This window comes from Callospermophilus lateralis, chromosome 6, assembly GCF_048772815.1.
Source record: "Callospermophilus lateralis isolate mCalLat2 chromosome 6, mCalLat2.hap1, whole genome shotgun sequence".
Classification (NCBI taxonomy): domain Eukaryota; kingdom Metazoa; phylum Chordata; class Mammalia; order Rodentia; family Sciuridae; genus Callospermophilus; species Callospermophilus lateralis.
In genome coordinates this window covers 64,898,031-64,922,815 of record NC_135310.1, presented here as the reverse complement: position 1 = coordinate 64,922,815, position 24,785 = coordinate 64,898,031, and the positions used below count along the sequence as shown (strand labels likewise).

The 24,785-nt window shown below is 39.9% G+C and overlaps 1 protein-coding gene across 1 annotated transcript in view; it reads right to left on the bottom strand.

Moving 5' to 3' along the window:
• Nucleotides 1-24,785, bottom strand: part of Faxc (failed axon connections homolog, metaxin like GST domain containing) — a 61,026-nt gene that overhangs the window by 22,982 nt on the left and 13,259 nt on the right. The window contains exons 3-4 of the mRNA XM_076858412.2: nt 21,848-22,044; nt 13,968-14,191 (exon numbers count right to left, since the gene is read on the bottom strand). Of these exons, the coding sequence (XP_076714527.1) occupies nt 13,968-14,191; nt 21,848-22,044 (421 nt within the window). The remainder of the gene's footprint in view (nt 1-13,967; nt 14,192-21,847; nt 22,045-24,785) is intronic.

Here is a 24,785-nt window from a genome sequence, read left to right as displayed (position 1 = left end):
TGTTATTACATTACCATAAAGATATATTTATTATTTTTTTTAAATATTTTTTTTTTTAGTTTTTTTAGGTGGACACAATATCTTTATTTTTTATTTTTATGTGGTGTTGAGGATCGAACCCAGCGCCCTGCACATGCCAGGTGAACGTACTACACTTGAGCCACATCCTCAGCCCTATTCATTATTTATAGTATGTATTTTACATGTGTGATTTATTAGGTTTATCATATGTGTAATATAACATGTTTCATAAACATGTACATTATTATGAAGTGAAGTATCATAGTACTATGAAGGAATGCATATACCTGTTGTATTATAAGAACATTGCAAATGCTCCATAAAAGTTAGTTCTTATCAATATTATAAGCAAGGCATAGTTCTGGGTCCTGGGATACAGAGAGAAACCAAATAGACAAGCGTTCGTGGAGTTTATATTACATGGAGCAGTGGCAAATCAATTGCTAAGAAAATATTAGTGATAAGTTCTATGCAGAGAATTAAGGTAAAGTGATTCAACAGAGTTGACTATCAGTACATTAAAGTAGGTAACCATGGAAGGCCTCTCTGTGGAGGTGATATTTACACAGAGACATGAATGTCAAAAAGAACAAAAGTGGGCTGGGGTTGTAGCTCAGTGTCAGAGCACTTGCTCAGCACATGTGAGATAATGAGTTTGATCCTCAGCACCACATAAAAATAAATAAAATAAAGGTATTGTGTCCATCTAAAAATTAAAAAGACATCTACCATCCCTTAAAAAAAAAAAAAAAAAAAGAAGATAATGCAAGGCAGACGAATAGCTAAGACACATGCCTGAAATCAGAATAAGCTTGGTGTGTTTGTGAAGTGACAGAAGACCAGCATCGTTGGGATATAGTGAGAAGGAATGGGCAGGGCCCAGGCAGTGGAGGGCTTAGAAGGCCGAGAGAGAGAGAATGCAGAAGGAACAATCAAGAATGACTTCCTGGAGTCCAACTTGAGCAAATGAATAGATGACAGTGCCATTTGCTAAATGGGAGGGTGACAAGTTCTATTTGGGGAGGTGCCAAAGTTTAGGGGGCTATGGACATCTAAATGAAGAAAACATCTGGGATTCAAAGAGGAATTACAATGGAAGATAAATATGTGGGAGTGTGAAACTTGAGATGTATAGAGGTCAGGAAAGATAAAATCTCAACCCATTGATATTTAAGGAATCTATCTAAAAAGAAGAAGTAGGGAAGAAGAAAGAGAGGTCCCACAAGTAAGGCAAGTACTAAGAAGCATTCAGCATTGACTTCTGGTTTCTCCTAGTCTCCGTAGGTTCAAATCCAAGCTCTGTCATTTACTAGCTGGGAGACCTTAAGCAAGCTACCTCTTCATGCTTAATTTCCTCACGAATAGCATTATTGTGAGCACTTACTGACACTAAAAGGCACTTAGAACAGCGCTGGCATGAAGCAAAGTCTTACGTGTGTTAGGGGTTATTAAACTCAACAACAGGGCAACAGCCAAGACTAGCACCTCCTTAGGGGAAGCCTGGGAATCTACAGATCTGAAAACAGGAGAGAGGCCTACAGGAGACTAGAAAGCCTCAATTCTTATACTTAATGCACCCCCAAATCTTACTTCCATTGGTATTACAGCAGGAGACAGGCTCCTTAATGTCTCACCTCAAGTCAAAGTGTATTATTTCCAAAGGGCTTTTAAATGGCAGGGTATTATTTAACCTTTCAAAAGCAATTTGCAAATGAAGCAAGAAGAGCTAGTAGATAGGATGAAGTGGTCAATGAGTAAATGGGAGGTAATGCTGATACATTTCAAAACAGCCTCTGGTGAAGAGAGACAAGAGCTGGGGCAAAATTGGGTGGTGATTTGAAAGAGTCGATATTGTAGGTAGAGGGAGCCTGCAGAGATAAAGTCTGAAGAGAGGAAAGAGAATTTGTAGTCAAAAGCCTCAAGATGGGAAGGACTAGGGTCTCTCACAGCAAGGAGACAGGCTGACTATGCTGATTGGGATCCTATGGAGGAAGGCAAAGAAGCTGGGGCAATCAATGGGTACATCACAGAGAGAGAGCAGCTTCCATGATGCAGTTTAGGCTCGGCTGACTGAGAGGGAATTAAGTATGAAAGGAGCTAATAAAATGGCAGGGGGAGGGGCGTGAAGGAAAAAGAGAGACTTGTGATCTGGGCAGGTGATGATCATGGGCAGAGTGGGGTGGGCTGTGCAGGAGCTCCCTGGTGGACTGTAACAGCAAGGTCTGAAGTCAGGCAGCCCCAAGTACCTAATCCTGGAGCTGACCTATGGGGAGGAGGCTCAATAGTAGGAATGAATGACACAGCAGGTTTGGGGCTCAACACTGTGAGGTGTCAGACACTTGTAGATGCCTGCATGGGGTCAAGACGATGTGAAGAGGATGACATAAGGCAGGGTATCCACCCACAGAAACCTTAAGGATTCTATGCAAGTCTGAAGAAAGATTGCCTCAAATGCCACTCAGAAACAAAGCTAGAAAAACAAAGGGTTGAGACAAACCACAGAAGAAATATAGTTAAGAAATTTCAAAAAGAAAAATATACATTCTTAAAAGTGATTAAAAAAATCAGAAAACAGAGCCAACTTTAAGATACCAGTTTACTACAAACAGTGTTAAACTATTTTTTAACTGTAAGCCCTAATACTGGTAAGCCTTCCGTGAAAATGGTACTTCAGTCTTTTACTGGTCACATGGTAAATTTGTGTATCTTTTTTGGAAAGCACCATGACACTGCCTGGAAATAGACCTAACAATGTTCATACTCATTTGTTCAGTAATTTTACTCCTATGAGCTAATGTCAAATAAATCCTCAGAAGATATTTGAGTTATCACAAAAAAAATCTGAAATAACTTAAAGGATAATGTAACAAAATATGGGGTTATTAAAGGAGAGAAATTTTTAAAATGTCAACAAAACAGAAAAATACTCAGAGCTTTTAGGATACAAAGAGAAATGTACATCAAAAATGAAATCTCATCAAACTGTGCATGTGGAAGACATAGGGAAATAGGAAATAGTTACTGAATTAAATTACAGAATAATGGGAGATATATTCCTTCTAGTTCTTGAAATGTTGGTTTATTTTAATAAAGTAAATTATTTAAACTAAATAAAAAATATGTTGTTGGCTGACAACTAACTTAATGTATTAGGATATACTAGGTTATCATTTATCTATAATTAATTCCTCCCAAATGCTATGCAGCCCAACAGATCACAAACATTGAATGCTTATGTATCTGACAACTTGGGTGATTGGTGGGGTATAGGGAGCACTCTAAGCCTTCATGTTCTGTATTCAACTAACATAGAATAATTCAGGAATTGGAAGCCTGAAATTTAAACAAAAAGTCACATCACTTTTCTTAAAGAAAGAGCCAGAATACTTAGGATAAAATAAAGACCAGATTGAGTCTGTCCAAATTATATCAACTAATTTGCTAAACCTACCACAAAGAATTCTAGGAACTCAACATTTATTAACATTTCATTTTATTCTGCTAAAACTATTTTTGTTTGTTTGCATGAGTAATCAACATGTTCTTACCAATTCAAACAGCAACAATGAAAATGAGAAAAAAAGGAAGCACAACTCTGGGTTGCATATGTCTAGTCCCTGTAAGGATGCAAGTGTTAGTAGAGCCTTATCCCATTATCCCTGACTATTTCAAGATACCTGGGTCCCCAGGCTATCAGATCTTCCCTCCTCCCTCCTCCCTCCTCTCATTGGAAGTCTAGAGTGCAGAGGATGAGCAAAGAGAGGAGTTAATGCTTTCTGAGTGTATGTTCCAATGATCCTCTCCATTAGAGAGCAGCAAGCAATTTAGAGTTATTGAATCATATGTAAAGACCTTTCAGAGTAAATTACTTCCACCTCAACTGGTAAGCACACGACTCCAGTACAAACTTGTAAAAGCTTAGGCTTTCACTGGAATCCATTTGATACAGGTGAACATAGGATTTATGATTTCAAATCTAAATATTACTTTTCTTGCATATGACTTTTACAAGCCACCCATGCAAACAAGGTATGCTGGAACAGAAGGAAACATTCTGTCACTAACTGAATGGCCTTGAACCATCCTCAACCTTCTCTGAACCTCGCCTAGCTTCTTGTCTGCACAGTGACTGGCTCTCATTGTAGAGTGACTGGCTCTCAGGGGTGTTGTTAAGACTAGAACATCTTCAAGATGCTATTAAAAATAGTTTCTACATATTGTATGAATCCATTTATATGAAATCACCAGAAGGGGCAAATCTACAGAGATGTAGTGCTAACTGGTGGTTGCCAGGGTCTGGGGAAGAGATGGGAAGTGACAGCTTATGACTAATGCATTTCTTTTGGGACCGATGAAAATGTTCTGAAATTTGATAGTGGTCATGGATGAAAACCTTGTGAATATAATAAAAAGCACAAAATTATATACCTTAAAAGTGGATTGTATGGTATGTGCATTATATCTCAATAAAATTGACTTTAAAAATTGTTTCTAAAATTTACGAAAATAACAACAACAAAAAATCTACTGTCTACAGTAATGATTTTGACATGGATAGAAGGAAGGACCAGACTAAGTACCATGCTGACAGACCCAACCAGGCTTACCTTTCAACAAAACTGGAAAGTAGGCCTAATTTGCACCAAAGTTGATTACCTCCTGTTTTATTCAGCTTTTTCGCTGCTGTGGCTAAAAGACCCAACCAGAACAACACATCTAAACCATATGGTTGGGTCTTTGAGTCACAGCAGCGAAAAAGCTGAAAAAAAAACAAACAAACAGAAATTGGTACCAATACTGGGGTGTTATGGTTTAGATGTGGTGTCCTGCAAAAGCTCACATGTGAAACAATACAAGAAGATTTGGAGGAGAAATGATTGGGTTATAGCCTTAACCTAATTAGTGAGTTAACCCTAAAGGGATAAACTGAGTAGGTAATTGGAGGCAGGTGGGGTGTGGCTAGAGGAAGTGGTTCACTGGAGTCAGGGCTAAGGGGTACATATTTTGTATCTAGAGAGTGGAGTCTCACCCTCTCTCCCTCTCCTCTCTCTCTTCCCTTCCCCCCTCCTCCCTCCCCACTCTCCTTCCTGATCATCATGTGAGCTGCTTCCCTCTACCACACTCTTCCTCCATTGATGTTCAGCCTCACCTTGAGCCCATGGAATGGAGTTTGCTGTCTATGGACTGAGACCTCTGAAACTGCAAGCCTCTAAATAAACTTTTCCTCCCCTAAAATTGTTCTAGTCAGATCTTGTAGTTGCAGCTGACTAAAACACCTCCCTTATAAAAGGCTACAGTACTCTCTCTTTTGGTATCAAGACACATGGCCCTTCCATGGTTCTTTACCTGGTACCTTCCTTCTTGCAGCACCTAGGCCTCCACTGTGAGCTATCTTAGATAACAGATATACTTGACTCATCTGCTGAGTTTTTAAAAATATCTTTCCACAGACCCCAACCCCAGTGAATTAATCAGCCTGGCAAGAAGCTGTGTAGCTGCATTTTAAAAGCACCCAGTCACACACACACACCTTCCTGGGTCATTCTAAAGAGCAATCAGGCTGAAAGCCACTGTTCTAGAGGGACCTATAGTTTTGAAAGCACATAGAATCTACTTCAAAAAGCACTGCTTTGAGGTTCTAGAATATTCCCTTTAGTCTCTATTTTTTTCTTTTTTCATCTGTGGATCCCTTTTAGTGAGATTGACAGACTTCATTGCTCCTATGTCTTCCTTCTCCCCTGACCTCAGCTCATAGTTCCCTGGTATATGCTAAGTGTGCTAAGAGGTGCATAGATACGATCTATTGCTTCTCATCCCTTTCCACTGCCCAGATCTGAAGGCTTCTCCATTACCTTCACTGGGAACTATGGTGTGTGTCTGCTGTATTCAGAGCAGTGTCCCACTGAAGCCTGAAGGGCTAATGTGCAGATGACCTAGATATTTCCAAGAGGTGCTGTTGAAATGACATAATGAAATGGAGTAGGAAGAGCAGGTACTAAAATAGTCTGTTCCCAAGCTCTGTTAAAACCAAATGCAGTAAGCATGAATCAAAACATCATATTGTACCTCATAAGTTGTGTACTATTGTGTCCATAAAAAATAAATAAATAACAAAACTATTTTGCTTCTGTCCAGGTCAAAAGCCTTTAGGAAAAAAAAAAAACTCTTTAAAAAGAAAATGAATGTGCTGGGATTGTGGCTCAGTGGTAGAGTGCTTGTCTAGCATGCATGAGGCACTGGGTTCGATCCTCAGCACCACATAAATGTAAAGTAAAGATATTGTGTCCACCTAAAACTAAAAAATAAATATATATATTTTTAAAGGTTTATTGCTTTTTTTTAAAGATAGAGAATTTTTAATATTTATTTTTTAGTTTTCGGCGGACACAACATCTTTGTTTGTATGTGGTGCTGAGGATCAAACCCGGGCCGCACGCATGCCAGGCGAGCGCGCTACCGCTAAAGCCACATCCCCAGCCCCTAAAAAATAAATATTTTTTTTAAATGAAGGTTGATTTAATAATAGAGATGTAGAGTAAATACTAACCACATCCTTAACCACCTCCTCTGGATACATGCTAGTGTGACTGTTTTCCTTTATTCCATGACTGAACAGTACACTTCTCATCAACAAACATTTGGTGAAGGCCTATTGTGTGTCATGCACTCAGGGCCCAGAGACAGAGAATGAATCCACCAGTCCCAGCACAGAGTACAGCTAAGGAAAAGTCACATCAAGTTATGACAAGAAGTTGCAAAGGATGCCCAGAGAAAGCAAACACCAAATTTCCCCAAGCAAACAATTTGGGCAAAGACATTATACTCTATTTATACAAGTTAAGTTTTTAATAGTCTCTGTGACAGCTCACCACACTGGGGACATATCAAGATTAAAATCCTTAAGTAGTTTTAAATGCCTCTCCATCCTGGATATGTGCAATTTGAATTTTAGACCTCTGAATGAAATTTAACATTTATCCCTTTTAGATTTCATCTTGTTGAAGTTCAAAGCTCTGATTCTTGATTCTTCCATTCAACTTTTTGGCTATCCTTCCACCCACTATCATTCAAAACCATTAAGCATGCCTTCAAAGTTGTGAACAAATCAATGGGAAAAAGTACTGAACATAATAAGTCTACAGCATTATTCCTAAAGAGGTCTCATCTGGTGATATTAGTCCATTAGTCAAAACTATGAGGATCCAATCATGACTTTACCTCAGTCATGATTATATTTTATTTAGAGATGGGGCTTTTCTCGGGGCATGACATGGAACACAATCCAACCTGTCAGGCTTCCTCTCCTCCCCATAACACTCAGGAAAACTTGAGGAACCACACACACCCACAAATCCCTTTGAAAATTAGCCATTGTGCCCACCAGAATGTCAGACATGATGGTATCCCAATGGTTTGAAGAAACTGAGAGACGACCTACCCAATTAGCAAGTTAAGCACAGTACTTACTTTTTGGTATGATTTAGTCACAATGAACCAAAGATAGTACTTTACAAAAATAACCATTTACTTAATAACTCATCTGATATTTAATTTTCATTTTCAGAATCTCCTTCTTCTTGCTCTTATTTTGGAAAGAGGAACAAGTTTCTGTCTCCATTTTCTGACATTTTTCCTATTCTTCCCCAATTCTGAAAGATTATAATAGGAGTTCCAAGATTATATGGAAAATTTTTCACACCCAAGGATGTTGTTTGCTTGAGTATAGCAACTTGAGAACTTACATTCATAAGCTTCTTGAGTAGAGATCAATCTCATTCTTTATTTTCCAATAATCTAATAAAGCACATAGTTAATTAATGTTGCATAGTGGGTACAAAATTAATTTTCAAATAATTAATTTGCTTGTTAGCCTCTTCATTATTTAAGAATATAAAAATGCTCTTTTGCAACTATTGTGAAGTTCAATTCAATTTACCTCTATGGAAGTAAATTATGAGTCGAGTATTTATACTATTTTGCCTCTGAAGTCACTAACTTTGTACCCTTAAGGCACAAAAACAAAAAAAATAGCCAGGCATGGTATCACACGTCTAATCCCAGTAGCTTGGGAGGATCCCAGTAGCTGAGGCAGGAGGATCGTGAGTTCAAAGCCAGCCTCAGCAACTTAGCTAGGCCCTAAGCAACGCAGCAAAGCCCCATCTCTAAATAAAATATAAAAAAGGGCTGAGGGTGTGGCTCAGTGATTAAGCACTCCTAAGTTGGATCTCCAATACCAAAAGAAAGAAAGCAGGTAGGGGGTCAGTACAATGAGCCCAGTTGATACAATTATTTCCTTAGCCTCATATTCCCATCACTCAAATCTGTCTGTTACCCGTCAATGCTACCTCCCTACTTTAAACCTCTGATGGTCTCCTTTGCCTTAGAAAAAGCCCAGAATTATTTATGCAACATGTGAGATCTGTATAATCCTTGCATCTTCTTACCTCAGCCTCATGCTGCCCTTCTGCTCTCATACCATTTCCAGGGACACTGGTCACCTTTCCATTCCTTGAAAGTTCCCCACTGTTTCATCTCTGAGACATTAATGCAAGGCTCCTTCCCTATTCCATACTCTTCTACTCACTGTCCTGGCCCTGCTCCCCTTCCCCGGCATGCCTGCCTAACCCTTGATTATCTTTCAGAGCCCAGCTTAAATATGGCCCCTCTGGGCTGGGTCTGTAGCTCAGCGGTAGAGCATCCACCTCACATGTGTGAGGCACTGGGTTCGATCCTCAGCACCACATAAAAAAATAAAAGATATTGTGTCCATCTACAACTTAAAAAAAAAAAAAAATCGCCCCTCAAAGAAGCCTTCCCAAACCACCACACCCTCTCCCATCCCAACCTACTGCTAAATGCCCTCATTGCACCTTCATTTCTCCACTGTGGCACTCAAGTGCTACAATTTTATAAGTGTTTACTAACAGTATCTCCCTTGGGTGGCAGCTCTGGTGGCTCAGGGCTGTGCCCAACTTTTTCACCACCAACTCTCAAGCCCTTCACAAAGAGCCCAGCATGCACTTCAATACATGTGTGCTTGATCTAAGTCAAGGAATTACCCTTCCATCAGAATTCTAATTATTATGAGTTTAATCTCCTCCCATTGTCTCTAACTACAGAGAAGCAGCTTAAGACCCCATTCTTTGATAGGAAATTACAGGTTCCAGTTGCAGAGCCCATTACCATTTTTGATTTCATTCTTTAAATGTATTCCCACATTCAAATATTTTGCTTGGAAAGTGCTCTCAGATCCACAGATCCTGGAGTGCATGCTTAATCTGCTAAATGTATCCTAACATTCATTCATTCTTTTCTTTATTCATTCAAAAATGGTTACTGAGCACCACCTGTACAAGGTTGAGCCTCATACTTGAAACTGCATCTTTATTATTCTCCCTCTCTATTATTATTTCTCCCAAACTAGCTTTGTTTACCATGAGATAACTGCTGCGTCACCACCCACAATCCATAAAAATCAATCTGAAGTAAAGAAACATTAGATTTTAGTAGTCCCTGCTGCTCCATCATGACCAGCTAAACACAAGATTCTTTAAGACTGTCACTATCCACCACCACCATCCCCGCCTTCCACCACCACGATGCAGCAGCCTGTTACTCCATCCTGAGATAGAGGGGAGAACAACTTCAGGCCCACCCTCAAAAAAACTCTCCCCTTCACCCTCCATACACAACAGGGATCACCTCAACATTTCTTAATAACTCTTGGTCTGACCAACTTTGTGAAAGCTGCTTGCCAAAGCACCAAAATGCAATCTTGTGTTGTGACTAGAAGTTTCAAAAACACAAGAAAAGTGAACTAATCCATAGGATGAGTTTGGCACACTCACCAAAAAGAGCAGCTCTCATTGCTGATGCTACCACATCCTTCTCCATTCTAGGTCCCACAAGAGTTCAACCTACTCTTTTGGATTCTGAGCTCATGGAGACAAGCTCTGTCTTCTCTTGGCATGCCAGAGGAGGAGTGGGGTCAGCAATGTGGCATTCTGCCTTTCCAGGATTTCTATCCAGATTTCAAGGCATAACTGCACCCTATTCTCTTTACCTTTTCCCCACACATGTCCCTGCCTGACTGTACTCCACCTGTGTCCTGAACAGCATCAACCCTGTGCTTCATAGCAAGGCTTCCCAATCTGCAGGTGCAACCCCAAAGGCATTTCTAATGAACACTAGGTGAGAGATTCTCTTTTACTAATCACAAAAGGTTAACCATGCTGTTCTCTGAGAATATTTTAATCTTCACAATTTAACTCTTAACTAAGTGATCAGCCAAATATCTATGTACCTGAAAAACAAAACTTCTTATCCAACAGCAACATACAATAATTCTGGAAAATTACCCAGCTGCAATTCTACATGCTGAGGAGGTAGTAAAGGAAAGCTCAGCGGTACATCCCTCTACTCTGTATTAAATAATCAAGATCACACTGATCTGGTCCTGACAGATATGCCAACCCAACATCAACAAGGACTCTGAAAGACAAAGACATGCCGAGTTATTTTCTACCTCAAGAAAAAGCACATTAAATTTCTTATCAATCAAGTAAATCTTGCTGGAAATCTGCTTCTCTCACTTCCATTTAATAAATTCCATTTATCACCTTCTTTTTCGGAAGCAGCCCTTTAAGAGATCCTTTCTTCTTAAGTACTGATGCATTTCAGCCTAGCTGGGGAGCAATCTTCCCGGTGAAGGCCCAACTTCAACTCGCAAAGCTCAGGAAATCAAACAATAGTAATACTCCATATTTAATTCTGCACTCCCATCCCTGGAGCCATCTAATAAAACATACTTAAAAATTACTTTGGAGACAACATTTTAAGTTGCCAGTTAAAGCTCTAGCAACTTTAGGAGACATTTTAAAGAGGTCAGCCTGAGATAATCCAACTTCTTCACTTTGAAGCACAATCCATAAGGAACCTGAGGGTGATGGTAGGGTCAGAAAATAACAAAGAGTCTTGAGTTTGACCTGGATCTGATTCCTGGATCCACTTCTATAGATTGTGTGACTTCTGGTAAATCACTCAACCTTCTGTGCCTTGATTTCCTTATCTGTCAGATGAGTGGTGTTATTTAATTTTGTGCTAGATTCCATCTTCTATTCTTAGTTTAATCTCATATATAATGGTTACAGCTGGGGATCTCTTTGCTAACACCAGATACAGCTATACAATTCTTAATTTCATTCTCTTATTTTCTATCTGCTTCAAGATCATAACTGTAGACTGAGTATTAATAATATAACAAATATTAAAAAGGCAGAAGATAAAGTGAGGTTTCATCTGATAAGTCTTATATCAGTTTTCCTGGTACCAAGTATGATACCAGGTTTATAGAGTCACAAAGTATAGAATATTTAATAAGAAAAAATTAGGAGAAATGGAAACTAACATGCATACAGAAAGAAAAGCATAACCATGATTCAAAATTATGCGTAAAAATACTGGAAAGTTATATATCAAAATGGTAACCATGGTTAGCACTAGATTATAAAAGTATAATGATTTATTTTCCTTCCTTGTGCTTTTCTGAATCTTCCCAAAATTCTATAATTAATTAATAACTGTAACTACTATTTATTTAGTATCTCTCATGGGTCAGACTCTTAGTAAATATTTATTGCATTTAGACCTCACACTCTAGGAGGTAGAGTAGCCCCCCATCTTGTCCTCAGTGGATATGTTCTAAGATCTCTAGTGGATGCCTGAGGCCACAGATAGAACCAAACATTTATATAGTATGGTTTTTTCCCCCATAGGTACAGACCTATGATAAAGTTTAATTTATAAGTGAGATTCAGTTAGAGATAAGCAAGCATAACTTATAGATTTTAGCAACTTCAGCATAGGATGGTTTTTTTTTCCTTATTGAGAACTTTCATCCTTTCACTTAAAGAAATACTTTACAACTTCTCTTTGGCATATCCAAATTTTCAGCATCACTACTCTTGTACTTAGAGCAATTCTCCATAAAATAAGAGTTACCGGTATGCAAGCACTGTAGTACATCATGACACAAATCAAGAGGGTTACTAAATGTAGTTAATAGAGCATGGATATGGTGGATGAAGAGATGATTCACATCCTGGACTGGGAGGTGAGAGATTTCATCATATTACACAGAACACTGCAATTTAAAACTTATAAATTTATTGCTGGGATTTCCCATTCAATATTTTCAGGCTGCAATTGACTACAGATATCTAAAATTCCAGAAAGTCATGAATAAGGGGGGACTACTATATCTGCCAAGTATCCAACCTAGCCATCAAGTGATTAATTTCCCTCCCATCTCCCAGAAATTCAGGAGATAGCATCGTTTAAGTCATCAAATGTTAAAGAAATGTTATCAGTTATCATTATCAACCTGTTCCCTAGTTCTCTTAACCGGAAATGCCCCAGAAAAGTGACGATCACCACGCTCTGTTTAAGAAACAAACTGTCACACTGTTGAAGATAAGCAGCACTTTAATACCATAATCTCTGCCATAACTGTGGGGACTCAACTCCCTGTTTGCCAGCCTCCCAACAGCATGGGCTGGCAGGGAGGAGAAGCAAGTCAGGAAGAGACATAGTCAATGTTAAGGAGGAAGTGACCCAGCTGTGAGCCTGGTTTTTGAGGTCAAGAATCCAGTGCTAAGATTCTACAGGAATGAACAAGGCTAATTCTCAGTGGAGCAAAACAAAAGAAAGTCTACACAGTGTTAATTCTTCAAGCCAGACAGAGCTTTAGAAGGAGTTCAGCCAGCATCAAGCCCCCCCATGGTACATGACCCCTATAACAAGGCTAACCAAGAGATGGAAGTGGAGCCACAATCTGCCACCCACAGGCTAAGGTTCAAGGAAGAACTCCATGTCTAGCAAGTGTCAGGGGTATGCAACAATAAAAATCCAGACAGAGTAAGTCACTCTGCAAGGGACAGACTGTACCTAACTCAGCCTCCAGTTCCTAGGGCACTACGTGGGTTTCAACAAAACAAATTCCAAATCCCACTTTCTGATGGAGGTAAGGTACTAACATGTTCCAGAATAGGATAACAACGAATCTGGGAATTGCTGCTACCAAGGGAAGGCCAGTGGAAGAAAACCACCTTATGTAGATGAAATCAGTAGACCCCAAAGACTAATCACACGGAGGACTTGACTCCCTCTACCTTAGTTGTCTCCCTCTAGAAGTAAACATTATTTCATACCTGCAGGATCCTGAATTCAAATGATCTATTCATGAATTGTCATAGGTAAGACTCTAGCTCTGCCAAGTACAGAACTGCAGCAGTCTGGGCCCCCTCCAGCCAGCCAGTGAGCAAGGGCACACCCACCCTCACCAGCCCGTGAACAGAACATGGCTCTGCACCTCTCCTTGAGGAAGTTCCCAAACGCAGGTAAGCTCATTGTGTGTCATAAATACAAAATCAGAGCTAAAACATGCTCTGAAGAGGATCAAGAACACAAACAGAAATGGAAGGGATGAGAAAAGGACAAATGTTGCACATGCACATGGAATAGGTCAGAACCAGCGCCCACAGCATCTCTCTCAAACTTGTTGATGGGTACAATTCACAAGCTGCCTTTTAACCTTGAACTATTTATAAACAGAAGAGCTTTCCTTGCTCAAAATCATCCTTTTCTCACAGCACATTCAGAAATATCTGCATCATTTACAGCCAGGTAGTGATACCAAAGCATGTCCCATATCTCTTCACAAGGGACCTGCTACACAAATCATAGTCAAATACCAGAAATTAGTGGAAAGACTAAAAACTCCTGAAAACTGGGGGGCTTTGTTAAATGATGGCACTGCAACCCACATGTGGAAGAGAAGAAACCAAGCAAGATGACTTGCTTGGTTTACATTAGTACATCAGCAGTGCTTCACTACACATGCAAAATATAAGGATACAAAATACAGAATAGAAGGCGTGGTACATTACCCAAGAGCCCTGCTAAGGAGCGCATGTCCTTCTCCATCAGCATGTAAATCTCTTCCTCCGAGAAGCGGCCAATGCCATGGCCGTGCATCTCGCGCTTCACAATTCCTTTTGTTATGTGGCACACGACCCACCTCAGCAGGTTACTGAAGGGACCACCACCACTAAGAGAGAGCATCTTCCGGGTCTCATTGAGATTGTCCACCCACTGGCAATAAGCTAATGTCCTGGAATTGTGTGGAAACAGGTTACTACCGTGCATCAGACGTGTGTCAGCTCCAGAGAGTTGCTTCTGAATGAGTTGTTCAGAACTCGGCACACTCTGGAGGAACCAAATAATTGCAGCTTTTACAAAGAGCAATCTGTGTGGCAGATATTACAAGAGGCTCTAATACGGGCCTGTGAGAGAAAAGGTGAAAAATCCAGATGATATTCCAATCCCACCAAACCTCTCCGGGAACCCGCCCTCAGACCCTCTCCACACCATGCTTTCCCTTTTTCGTACACAGCCCCACAAAAAACAAGAAGAACCCCAACTCAAAGTGCTTTAATTAGGGCAGTGAGTCTGACTCGGGGGCTGGCATCCTTCCTTCCTTTCTTGAGCACAGACACTACAGGCACAGGCTTTGTGCTAAAAAAAGCTGCATGGTGGGTTGGGGCTGTAGCTCAGGGTAGAGCACCTGCCTCACAATGAGAAGCACTGGGTTCAATCCTCAGCACGACATAAAAATAAGTAAATAAAGATACTGTGTCCATCTACAACTAAAAAGAATATTTTTTTTAAAAAAAGCTGCATGGTTCTGTTTCATACACTCCGTTGTTTGCACTTTATATTTCATGATATAAAATTATTTTTTTTTAAAAAGAAACCATTTTTATCTTTTTTACAGAGGATTAGTGAGTAGGTATACTTGTCCATGTTTATTATAAATTATAAATATTTTGGAAATGATTGGCTCTCCTAAAAACCAACTTTACACCTCAGCTTGTTCTCAGGAATATAAAGTGAATAAAATTCCAAAGGAACTTGTTTGAGTCACTTTTCCCACCTGGGTGGTGCTCTTGGCAACCTCAGCATAGGGTGCGCCTATATAACATGTACAGACAGTTAAATAGCTATTCACTGTTCATGAATCTCCTCTGCAATACCCAGGCCTTTGCCAAATCTGTTCTCCAAATCTTTGCAACTGAAACTTAAAGCTAACGGTGTTGGTAGTTAGAAATTAAAAGGGTTTCCCACTGAAGACTGAGGAAAAGATAGCGGTAGGAGTGCAGGCATGAGACTCTAGTTTTTCCTCATACTGATAAAAAATGTAGTGAGAGTCATCTCTACTTCTAGTACAGGTTGATGCAGCAGTAATAAGCATTTTTAAAAAATCAGAAATGTGAACAACATTTTGTGAGGGAACACAAGGGATGAGAGTCAATTGTTGCTGAAACAAAATGCTGTTTTCCACGTGAAGGGAGAGAAAAAAAAAAAAAAACGAAAGGCCCTGGAAGTTTGATCATCTTATACAGTTCTGTGCCTTTACAGTTGTCTCCTCTTTACTTTTTTAAAAAATATTTTTAGTTGTAGATGAACACAATACCTATATTTTGTTTGTTTAGTTTTCTTATGTGGTGCTAGAAATTGAACCCAGTGTCTCACATGTGCTAGGCAAGCACACTACCACTGAGCCACAACCCAGCCTGTCTCCTCTTTAAATATGAAAATAAGAAGTCCATTTCTCCAAAATACTGAAAAATTCCTGAATTTTACTGATTTTATAAATCAATTTAACTGTAATCAAGTTTAACATTATGTGTTAAACACTCTTCTTTATTCCCTGGTTAAAATAATATGCACAGATCTTATTAGAAAGCTTCATGTACCTCTTTTTAGTAAGTCTCTCAGAGTATTTAGGAGTCATGAAACAGATTTTGCTGAAAATAGGGGAAAAAAGTACATCACAATGATCTAGGAAAAGCATTAATTGGATATCTCAGTATAATATATGTCACATTTGTTCTGCTAAATTCTGTATAAATATGAAAACTAAATGCTTTTCCACTTGCTCTTCTTTGTATACCTGCGGTAATTAAGAACCCTGGCTGCTTGATGACCTGTGAGAATTTCAGGAAGTGTGGGTGGGGCACAGGACGAAGATGAGGTAACTTGTGAGAGATGAGACTGGCAAGGATCAGATCATGACAGACCTGGTGAACTTCATCCCAAAAGCAAAGGTTAATTCCTGGAAAGTTTTTAACAGACAAGAAGCATAACCAGATGTGTGGCAATGCTGGTAGGAAGGCTGGCTAGAAGACTGCATCAAGACCAGGCAAGAAATGATGCACTCACTGAGGCAGTGGCAGAGGGGATACTGGGCAAGGAATGGGTGGGAGAAATGCTGAGATAGAAGAGAGTCTATCAGTCAAAGAATTGTGTATAAGGAGAAACCAGGCATTTACTCCTAGGCTGGTTTGGGTGGATAATATCACCAACAGATACTGGATTACACAAGGAGGAACTGATTTGGGCAATGAAAGATGAGCTAACCAGGTGCATTTGAAAGTCCCATGGAACTCCTGAGGCAAGACATTCAGAAGGCTGAGAACTCAAGAGACAGGGTGAGACTCCAGATGGAAAATTGATGGTCAGGGGCAAGGTGATGGCAGTTTTAAAGCTGTGAGAAGAGGTGAGGTCACCTAAAGAAGTTTTTAGAGTGAAGAATGTTATTGAGAAAACCATGGTTCAAGGGCAAGTTAGATGAGAAGGCCAGGCTGGAGGTGCAACTTGAAGAGAAGCAGGGAATTGCTCTGAGACGGAGGAAAAGAAGGTGTTATAAGGGATCAGGGGCTACTGAATGGTTCAGAGTTGATGACTTCAGTTTTCTCTGTTGAGCAGGAAATGTGTATGAGGGCATGTGCAGAAAACGGAGACACAGTGATGGGTAGAGAGAAGCAGGTAGAGATGGGAGGGGCATGTTCTGGGCCACACGGTTCAGCAGGGAGGAGGCACATCACTGCATAGATATAAAGTTATCTCATTGCAGCAGGAATGAGTGTAGAACACAGAAGAAGGACAATTGGGTTTATTCACAAACCATCCAGTGTGTGCTATTCTGTGATGGCATTGCAAGTCGACCAAGATACTTCTGAAATACCTCTGTTGCCTCTACACTTTTGCAAATGCTGACCCCTCTTTCTCAGGACATCCTAATCTTCCACTTCCAGTCACTTCAGTTGTCCCTGGACTCCCTCATGACACCATCTCCTTTGGGAAGTCTTCCTCTTCTCTCCAGCAGGTTCTCACTGCCTTCCCTCCGTTCTTCATACTGCCCCCTACAATGACCATTGCAGACCTATGATGTCTGTCTCCCTTCAGCCTGTGAGCCACTTGAGGGTAGGGACATGGTGCCTGTTACTGGTAGTCATTCATTTAGCTGGCTGAAGAATGAATTATTGATTGAATGAAAAAAGGCTTCACTCCGAGCCAACCACTGCTAAGTAGTGTTTCTAAGGGATGACACACACTTAAGCAGAAAAATGGAAAAAGGAGAAATGCCTACAGAGGGGGACAAAAGGGCTGCCACTCTTATTCTGGGATTCATGGCTCCTCCCTCTCTGCTGAGAAGGAGTCCACTGCACAGGGAATTATGAATTATTAACTGAAGAGGGCAGGAAGGGCCAATTTGGAAAGTAGATTAGGCTAAGCAATTAAAGTAATTTATCACTGGAAAGTCTATTTCAGGAAGTTGAGGTACTCACTTTCCTTATTGCAACAGATCTATCTGAGCTCTTATGCAAAAATGGGGTCAAAGAGTTTTGAAATATTATCTTACAACATAAGAATAAAATCTGCTCATGTATTTTTAAAGGAGATTTTTAAAAAACAAGCAAAGAAATGCTGATCCCTGATATTTTTAATGAAGAGATATCTCTCATCATAACTTAAAAGACACCAGATCCATGGTAGAAATGAACATTGACGTGTGAAAAACTGCAAACCATGCAAACAACTGAGTCTCAGAACGTGGCCTTCCGAGTCATGAGAAAGCCGCTCTCTGTGTGGGCTACATCCTTGCTAACTTTGTCTTGTACTCTGAATATTTGCCAGAGGATAGAGGAGCTTATGGTATGTTTCTGTACTTTCACCAAGTTTCACAAGCATTAAATTGGGCCTTCCAAACAGGAGCCCTCCCTACTGCTAAAACTGAATGGCAAAGAATGACAAGGGGAACATATTAATTGAGTTGCAGTCAGGGAGCCTGTCCTGGCTTTTAGAATAGACCTTCTTGGGTAAGTCATTTTAAGAAAGCACCCATCTCTCACAGTCACTGAAATTACATCAAAAGCTACATGGGGCTGGGATTTGGCTCAGTGGTAGAGCCCTTGCCTAGCATGTGAGAGGCCCGGATCCCCAACACCATAAAATAATAATAAGATTTAAAAATCTATAATATAATAGGGCTGGGAATGCAGATGTAGCTCAGTGGTAGTATCACTTGCCTAGCACATGCAAGGCTCTTGAGTTCAATCCCCAGTATTGGCAAAAAATTTTTAAAAAGTCCAAAAGTGTGACCCAATGATAAAGCACTTGCCTACCATGCATGAGTCCCTGAGTTTAATCCACAGCAATGCCCAAAAAGAAAAAAAATACTTCAATCTCAAAATCTTTAATTTATGGCCAACTTAGAAGCAAATTTGAATTCATTTTTCTAATGCCTATATTAGTAGGGTTTATGACTATAGTGTCTAACAATACAGCCCTCCCAGCACACTTCCCTATGGAGTTGGGAGAATCAAAAAAAACACTCACTAATGTCCACGAGGGGGCAGTATGCTACACTGAAGAAGCTATAGTGCTGCCTGAAACCAATTCTTTCCAGTAATTTGATGCCCTGTCTCTCCCACACTCCTTCATACCAGCTTCTCCGTATTGGATCTAACTTAAGCATCCAGTAGGACAAAGGGGATATGAAAAAAACCTGTCTTCTCCATGTTCAATAATAGCTTTTATAATGTAAGTGGGATGTAACTGTATAGATTTCAAATATAAGCAAACACTTTATAGCTGAGTGTGCTTATTTGAACAGACTAAAACAGAGCTTCAGAATTATGTGATGTTACATAATAATGAGAGCTTTCCATTGCCTTTGCTGTCCAGAAAATTGTACTTGATGTGAAGAATTTTTAAAGTTTCAGGCCAAAATAAAACATATCTGAAACCCCCAGATCATTCAATAACTGAGTTAAACATAGTAGGCTTACTGCAGTTTCCTCTCCTACCTCTGAGTACATTAGAGACTAGGAGCTCAATGATCGTCAGAATTTAACAAGATCTCACAAAAAAAAAAACATACTTGTAAGATTTTCCCCCATAATGAGGTCAGTTTCCTATGCTGGGCCCTGGTTTCCAGGGATGCACATTTTAGGTGTGGCTGCTGGAACCAGAAGAGGAGGAGGAGAGGAGCTTAAGAGAAGAATGTCAGAGGTTCTCTGCCTGAGGCATTTTAGGGGGACTGGGTGGGATTTAGAGCTCTTAGGAGTCTCTGCAAAATCTCCTCAGAGCAAGCTGTTGGCTAAAGGGTCAGGAACTTTCAGAAACAGAGAGCAGGGCTTTTCCTGCTGCTACTAGAGACTAAAGGGAATAGGAGGAGTAGGAATACAATTTTGAAAGGTCACTAGCTACCTGCATCTTAACCAAGACCCTCCCTCCAACCTTCACTATTTCTTCCTCCAATTAATCCTTGAATAGACACAAGAAAGATATAAGAGCTATCCCCCCCCCCAAAAAAGTATTTTTCTAATAACAAAGTGAATTAGAGAAATGAAATCATCCTTAGAAGAGTCTACATATAGCCCAAGCAAATCTCCAAGCAAAGCACCTGGAAGTTTATGATCCATAACATTAAGATGCTTCCCTACCAGGGTACCACTTGTCAACTTCCCCACATTCGACCCACATCCACAGCCTTCCCTCCACATCCAGTATCAGCTGAGGGCTGGTGAAAAAAAAAAATGATAGTGAGGAGAAGCCATCCATGAACTTCTACCAGGAAGCAAAGTTATATAAATCTCACACACACACACACACACACACAGAGCAAAAGGCAATGAGTGTGGGAGCTGGGAATTCTGCTGAATCAAACATTTTCTAACCGGGAAACATATTTTCTGAGCTACCTAGAAATCTAAGTTGTAGCCAAAGTACCAGTTAAAGTGTAGGGCCTCAGTTCTTCAGGCAGCTGACAAGGTAACAGCACTCCACATTAATGAGCACATCTATCAAATAACGCATGGGTATCTTTTGGAGAGGCTTGTCAAAAAAAGATATGAGGGTCAGGGTAGCCCGAGGTAGGTTCTTCATTTTCCTTCATCACTGCAGAGCTGGATCAGGAGCATGGAAAGCCAGTGTGATGTGTTCTGTCCCACAAGTCTTTTTCTGGAAGCCAAGTGAGTCATACTTAGTCATGCATTTTGGTCCCCACTGTGACTCCTGCACAGGAAAGGGGAACCCTAGAAGTCCTCCATCAGCACTATAAGGAACAGAGCCAGGTTTCTTTCAGAACACGGAGTCTGATCTCTTCCACACTGACTTGTGCTCACCACCTCTCTAGATCCCTCCCTGCTCACCCTTCCTTCACCTCTATAGTGAGCAGGGAGAGGATGTGGAGCTCAGATCAGCTCAGAACCAACTGAGCAAGAACCAAAAGTAAGAAAAGATGAGGAAAAATAGAGGGTCACTTCAAATCTGAGACCAGAACAGCAAGTTTTCCATTTAGAAAGAGGATAGAATAAGTGAAACCTGGAGACAATGAGGAAGAATCCTCTTTGATGGGCCCCATGTGGAGTGTGTCTTTCAGGGGGAAAGAGGCGGTTGGTAAAATCTACTGGACCAGCCTCTAGCCCCAGAGTAACAATTAAAGTTAAAAAAAAAATGGGCTTAACAATTTTTAATTAAATCTACAGGAGAAGATAAAGTTTATAGAAATCAGGGAGAAATCTGTTCTCATCTATAGGGATGTAGAGAAAGACTCAGAAATGCCAGAAAATGGATGAAAGGAAAGGGCAAAGTCCCACATGACAAATGAGTTTGCAAAGCAAGAAGAGCCAGACTTGCCAGCTCAAAGCCATAAGGAGCAGAACAGGAGCAACTCGGGAGCACAACTGTGATGCTTCAAACTTGAGGAATACTAACTAGGAGCCAGGCTACCAGGGCAAAGTCACTGCACGCTCTACTTCTGGAACACAAGAGAACTCCTACTATCTAAGAAAAAATGACAGCAAACTCACAAAGGCTGTGTAATCTACTTCACCTAGGAATTCTGTCTCCATGTGCTCTTCCCTGCCTCTTCCAGGTATCTGATGTGATGGGATTTTAATCCAGCAGTTTGTATTGATAAAGAACCCTGATCCCAACCAAATGAAGTATCCCCTTCACCTCAGTGATCAAGGGCCAGCAAACTGCAGCACATGGGCTACACAGTTTTTACATTTTTACATGGCTAGAAAAAAATCAAAAGGAGAATAGGTTATATTAAATGAAATTCAAGGTTCAATGTCCATAATAAAGTTTTACAGTCATGCTGACTCAGGGCATATTGCTTATGGGAGCTTTTGCAATAAAAAGGTGGAGTTTAGTTTCTGCAACAGAAACATGTGGCCTCGAAATCTAAAATACTTACTAGCTGGTCCTCTTCAGGAAATGTATAGGGACCCTATCTAGACACTGCTAAATATGTAACAGTCATGCCTTGGACCTTGAGTCTGTCTGATTTCTTATCCCAAACTGTTAACAGAAAACTTTTGAAAAGGTGGGCGGAATGGGAGGAATACCTGAAAAATGAAACAGAACTTGGGCATGCTCTGGAAGGATGGGGTCGCGCCCTCAGGGCACTCACCAATAGAAGTGCTCCTCCACCATCTTGGTCACCGCACGGGACACAGCTCTTTCATGAGGTCCAAGGTTTTTGTTCAAATTCACTCCAAGTTTCTCTTCCAGAAAGTCAATAATGAATTCTGTGCCAGAAACTTTTTCATGGTTATATTCAATCCAAGGCATTTTCCCTTGAGCAGAGAGTTTTCCACCAAAATAGTTCTAAATAGAGCGCATTTTAAAAGAGAGAAAAACAATGTTGTTATTTCAATTTCATCGTATGAGTAACAGAAACACGCAGTCCAGTCTTATATGTGACAGTGACTGCGCTATTCAAGTGAATGAACTCTGAATGTAAACTCCTAAAGACGATAAATGGTTACTATAGGGGAAAAAACTTTCTTAGCTCAAATTAAGATGCCAATTTATTCCTGTATTTCTACAATAGACTGTGTCATGGGCTCTGGACTCTGGCTTAATGACAAAAAAAAAAAAAAGACGTGGCAGCAGAGTCAGGGAAGTGAGGATTTGCGACAGTGGAACTGATCCTGGTAATGGTCTGCCTAGCTCTAATGTATAAACTATTCCAAAAATGAAAAAAGTGAAAATAAACCATGAGGAGGCTCATGTTGACAAGGTTACTAACCAAAAAAACTCATTTGAAATCCAGTGGCTTACACTTGAATAACATTTAACACCACTACACTGGAAATAAGTGGTGCCTAAAATTGTAACCCTTAAGTATGAAAAAGTGCTGCAACAGGTTCAAATACAGCAATACAGCATTTCCTAAAATGCAGGTTCCTGGGCCCCACCCAAACCTCTGGTTCAGAATGGTAGGGAGAGCACCCAGAAATCTGTGTGTCTGACAGGTTCCCCTTTGATTTGTATGCATGCTACAAGCTTATAGTGTTTCAGAGGATTTGATCCGAGAATGTGTGGGAGGTGGGAGCGACATACTTCATGTATGTTTAAAATTGCAAAGTGATATGCATTCTTTGCTGCATGAAAAGCAAAGATCTTAACATTGACGTAAAGGATTCTCTGTGGATGCCACGTCTTCAATCACTTTTCTTAATAAATCTAGATCATTAGGCCCCAGAGTTGACTATTTAAACTGAATCCATTTTGTTGAAGTCTATACAGCCTAAATTAACCATATTATTACAAACTCTTCCTCATAATTCATACAAATAGATAGTCCAGACACTATTGGATAATGGCCAATATTGGCTTTTAGAGGGAAATCAGTACTCTCCACACCACACTGTTGGTAGGAATGTCAAATGGTACAATGACTACTTTGAAACCATCTAACCGTTTCTTTCAAAAGCTAATACAAACCATTTCACTCATAAGCATTTACCCAAGAGAGAAGAAAATGTATGTCCATGCAAATTCTTATACACAAAAGTTAACAGAAGACTTATTTGAAATTATCAGAAACAGGAGAAAAAAAAACACTTCCCTTTGAGAGATAAATGAATAAATAAATCTAACATATTCTTACAACGAATATTACTCAGTTTTAAAAAAAGAAAATTGATACAACATGGATGAATCTCAAAATAAGTTCTAAATGAAATTAGCCATATAAAAGTGCAGCACCTATTGTAAGATTCCATTTTTAGAAAACTCTAGAAAATACAAACTGATCTATAGTGATGGAAAGCCAATCAGTGGTTACTGGAGACAATGAGGGATGAGAAAGAGCAAGAGGAAGGATTTCAGAAAGGCACAAGGACATTTTGGAGGACAATGAATACATGCAGCATCTTGATTGTGGTGACAGTTTCATAAGTATCTATCTATGTCAAAATTTATCAAATTAGACACTGAAAATATGTGCCATTTGTTGCATGTCAATTAAAAGTTGTAGCTTTTTTAAAGAAGATATCATTAGGTAATTTTTTTCAGCACTAGGGATTAAATATAAGGCCTTACATATGCTAGGCAAGCAATTTTCCACTTAGCTACATCTCCAGCCCTTCTGATCTTATTTTGAGGCAGGGTCTCACTAAGTTTCACAGACTGGCCTTAAACTTGCAATTCTCGTATCTCGGCCTCCTAAGTAGCTGGGATTACAGGTATGCACCACCACACCCAACAGCAAAATTTTTCTATAATGGGTAAGGTAATAAATATTTTGGGCAAGCGGAATGGTCTTTACTACAATAACTCAACTTTTCACTTGAAGCAGGAGTGCAGCAATGGACAATACGTAAGTGGATGAGCATGTCTAGTTCCAATAAAAAAGTATTGAGGAACCTGAAATTTGATTTTATATAATACAAAATATTTTTAAAATATATTTTAGTTGTATATGAACACAATGTCTTTATTTATTTTTATGTGGTGCTGAGGATGGAACCCAGTGTCTCATGCATGCGCCAGGCAAGCTCTCTACCACTGAGCTACACCTCCAGCCCTCAAAATATTATTCTTTTGACCTTTTCTCAACTTTTTTAAAACATAGAAATTCTTCTTTACTCATAGACCCAATGGCCCACAGCCCTCATCTACCAACCCCTGTACTAAAGGTACTCCTCTACCCTTTATCCTAAAAAGAAACAAAATTAGAATTAAGAAACCATTGGATCGGATCAAGACCTAGACAAGAAAATACCTCTTTGCCAAGGTGTGTCAGAAAAATCTATGAGGATCTATTCTAGAAGACTGCTGGCCAAATCCCCCTTTTAGGCTTAAAACTCCAAAACATGAAAAGAGATGAAAACAGTTACTGTTTCTCAAGTGAAACCCTTGGGTTAGCAACGGTGACTACTGTTCAAGTTGTTCTTGCCTAAATCCCACCCAGATTTGTGTGTGCCTTTCCCAAAAGCCAAATAATACATCTAACCACAAGGGAGAGAAACTGCAAAACTTCTAGAACAAGTATCTTTGCATCTAGGAACGATGCTTCCTACATATTGTTTGTGGTACGTACTAAAGAACACCAGGTCACT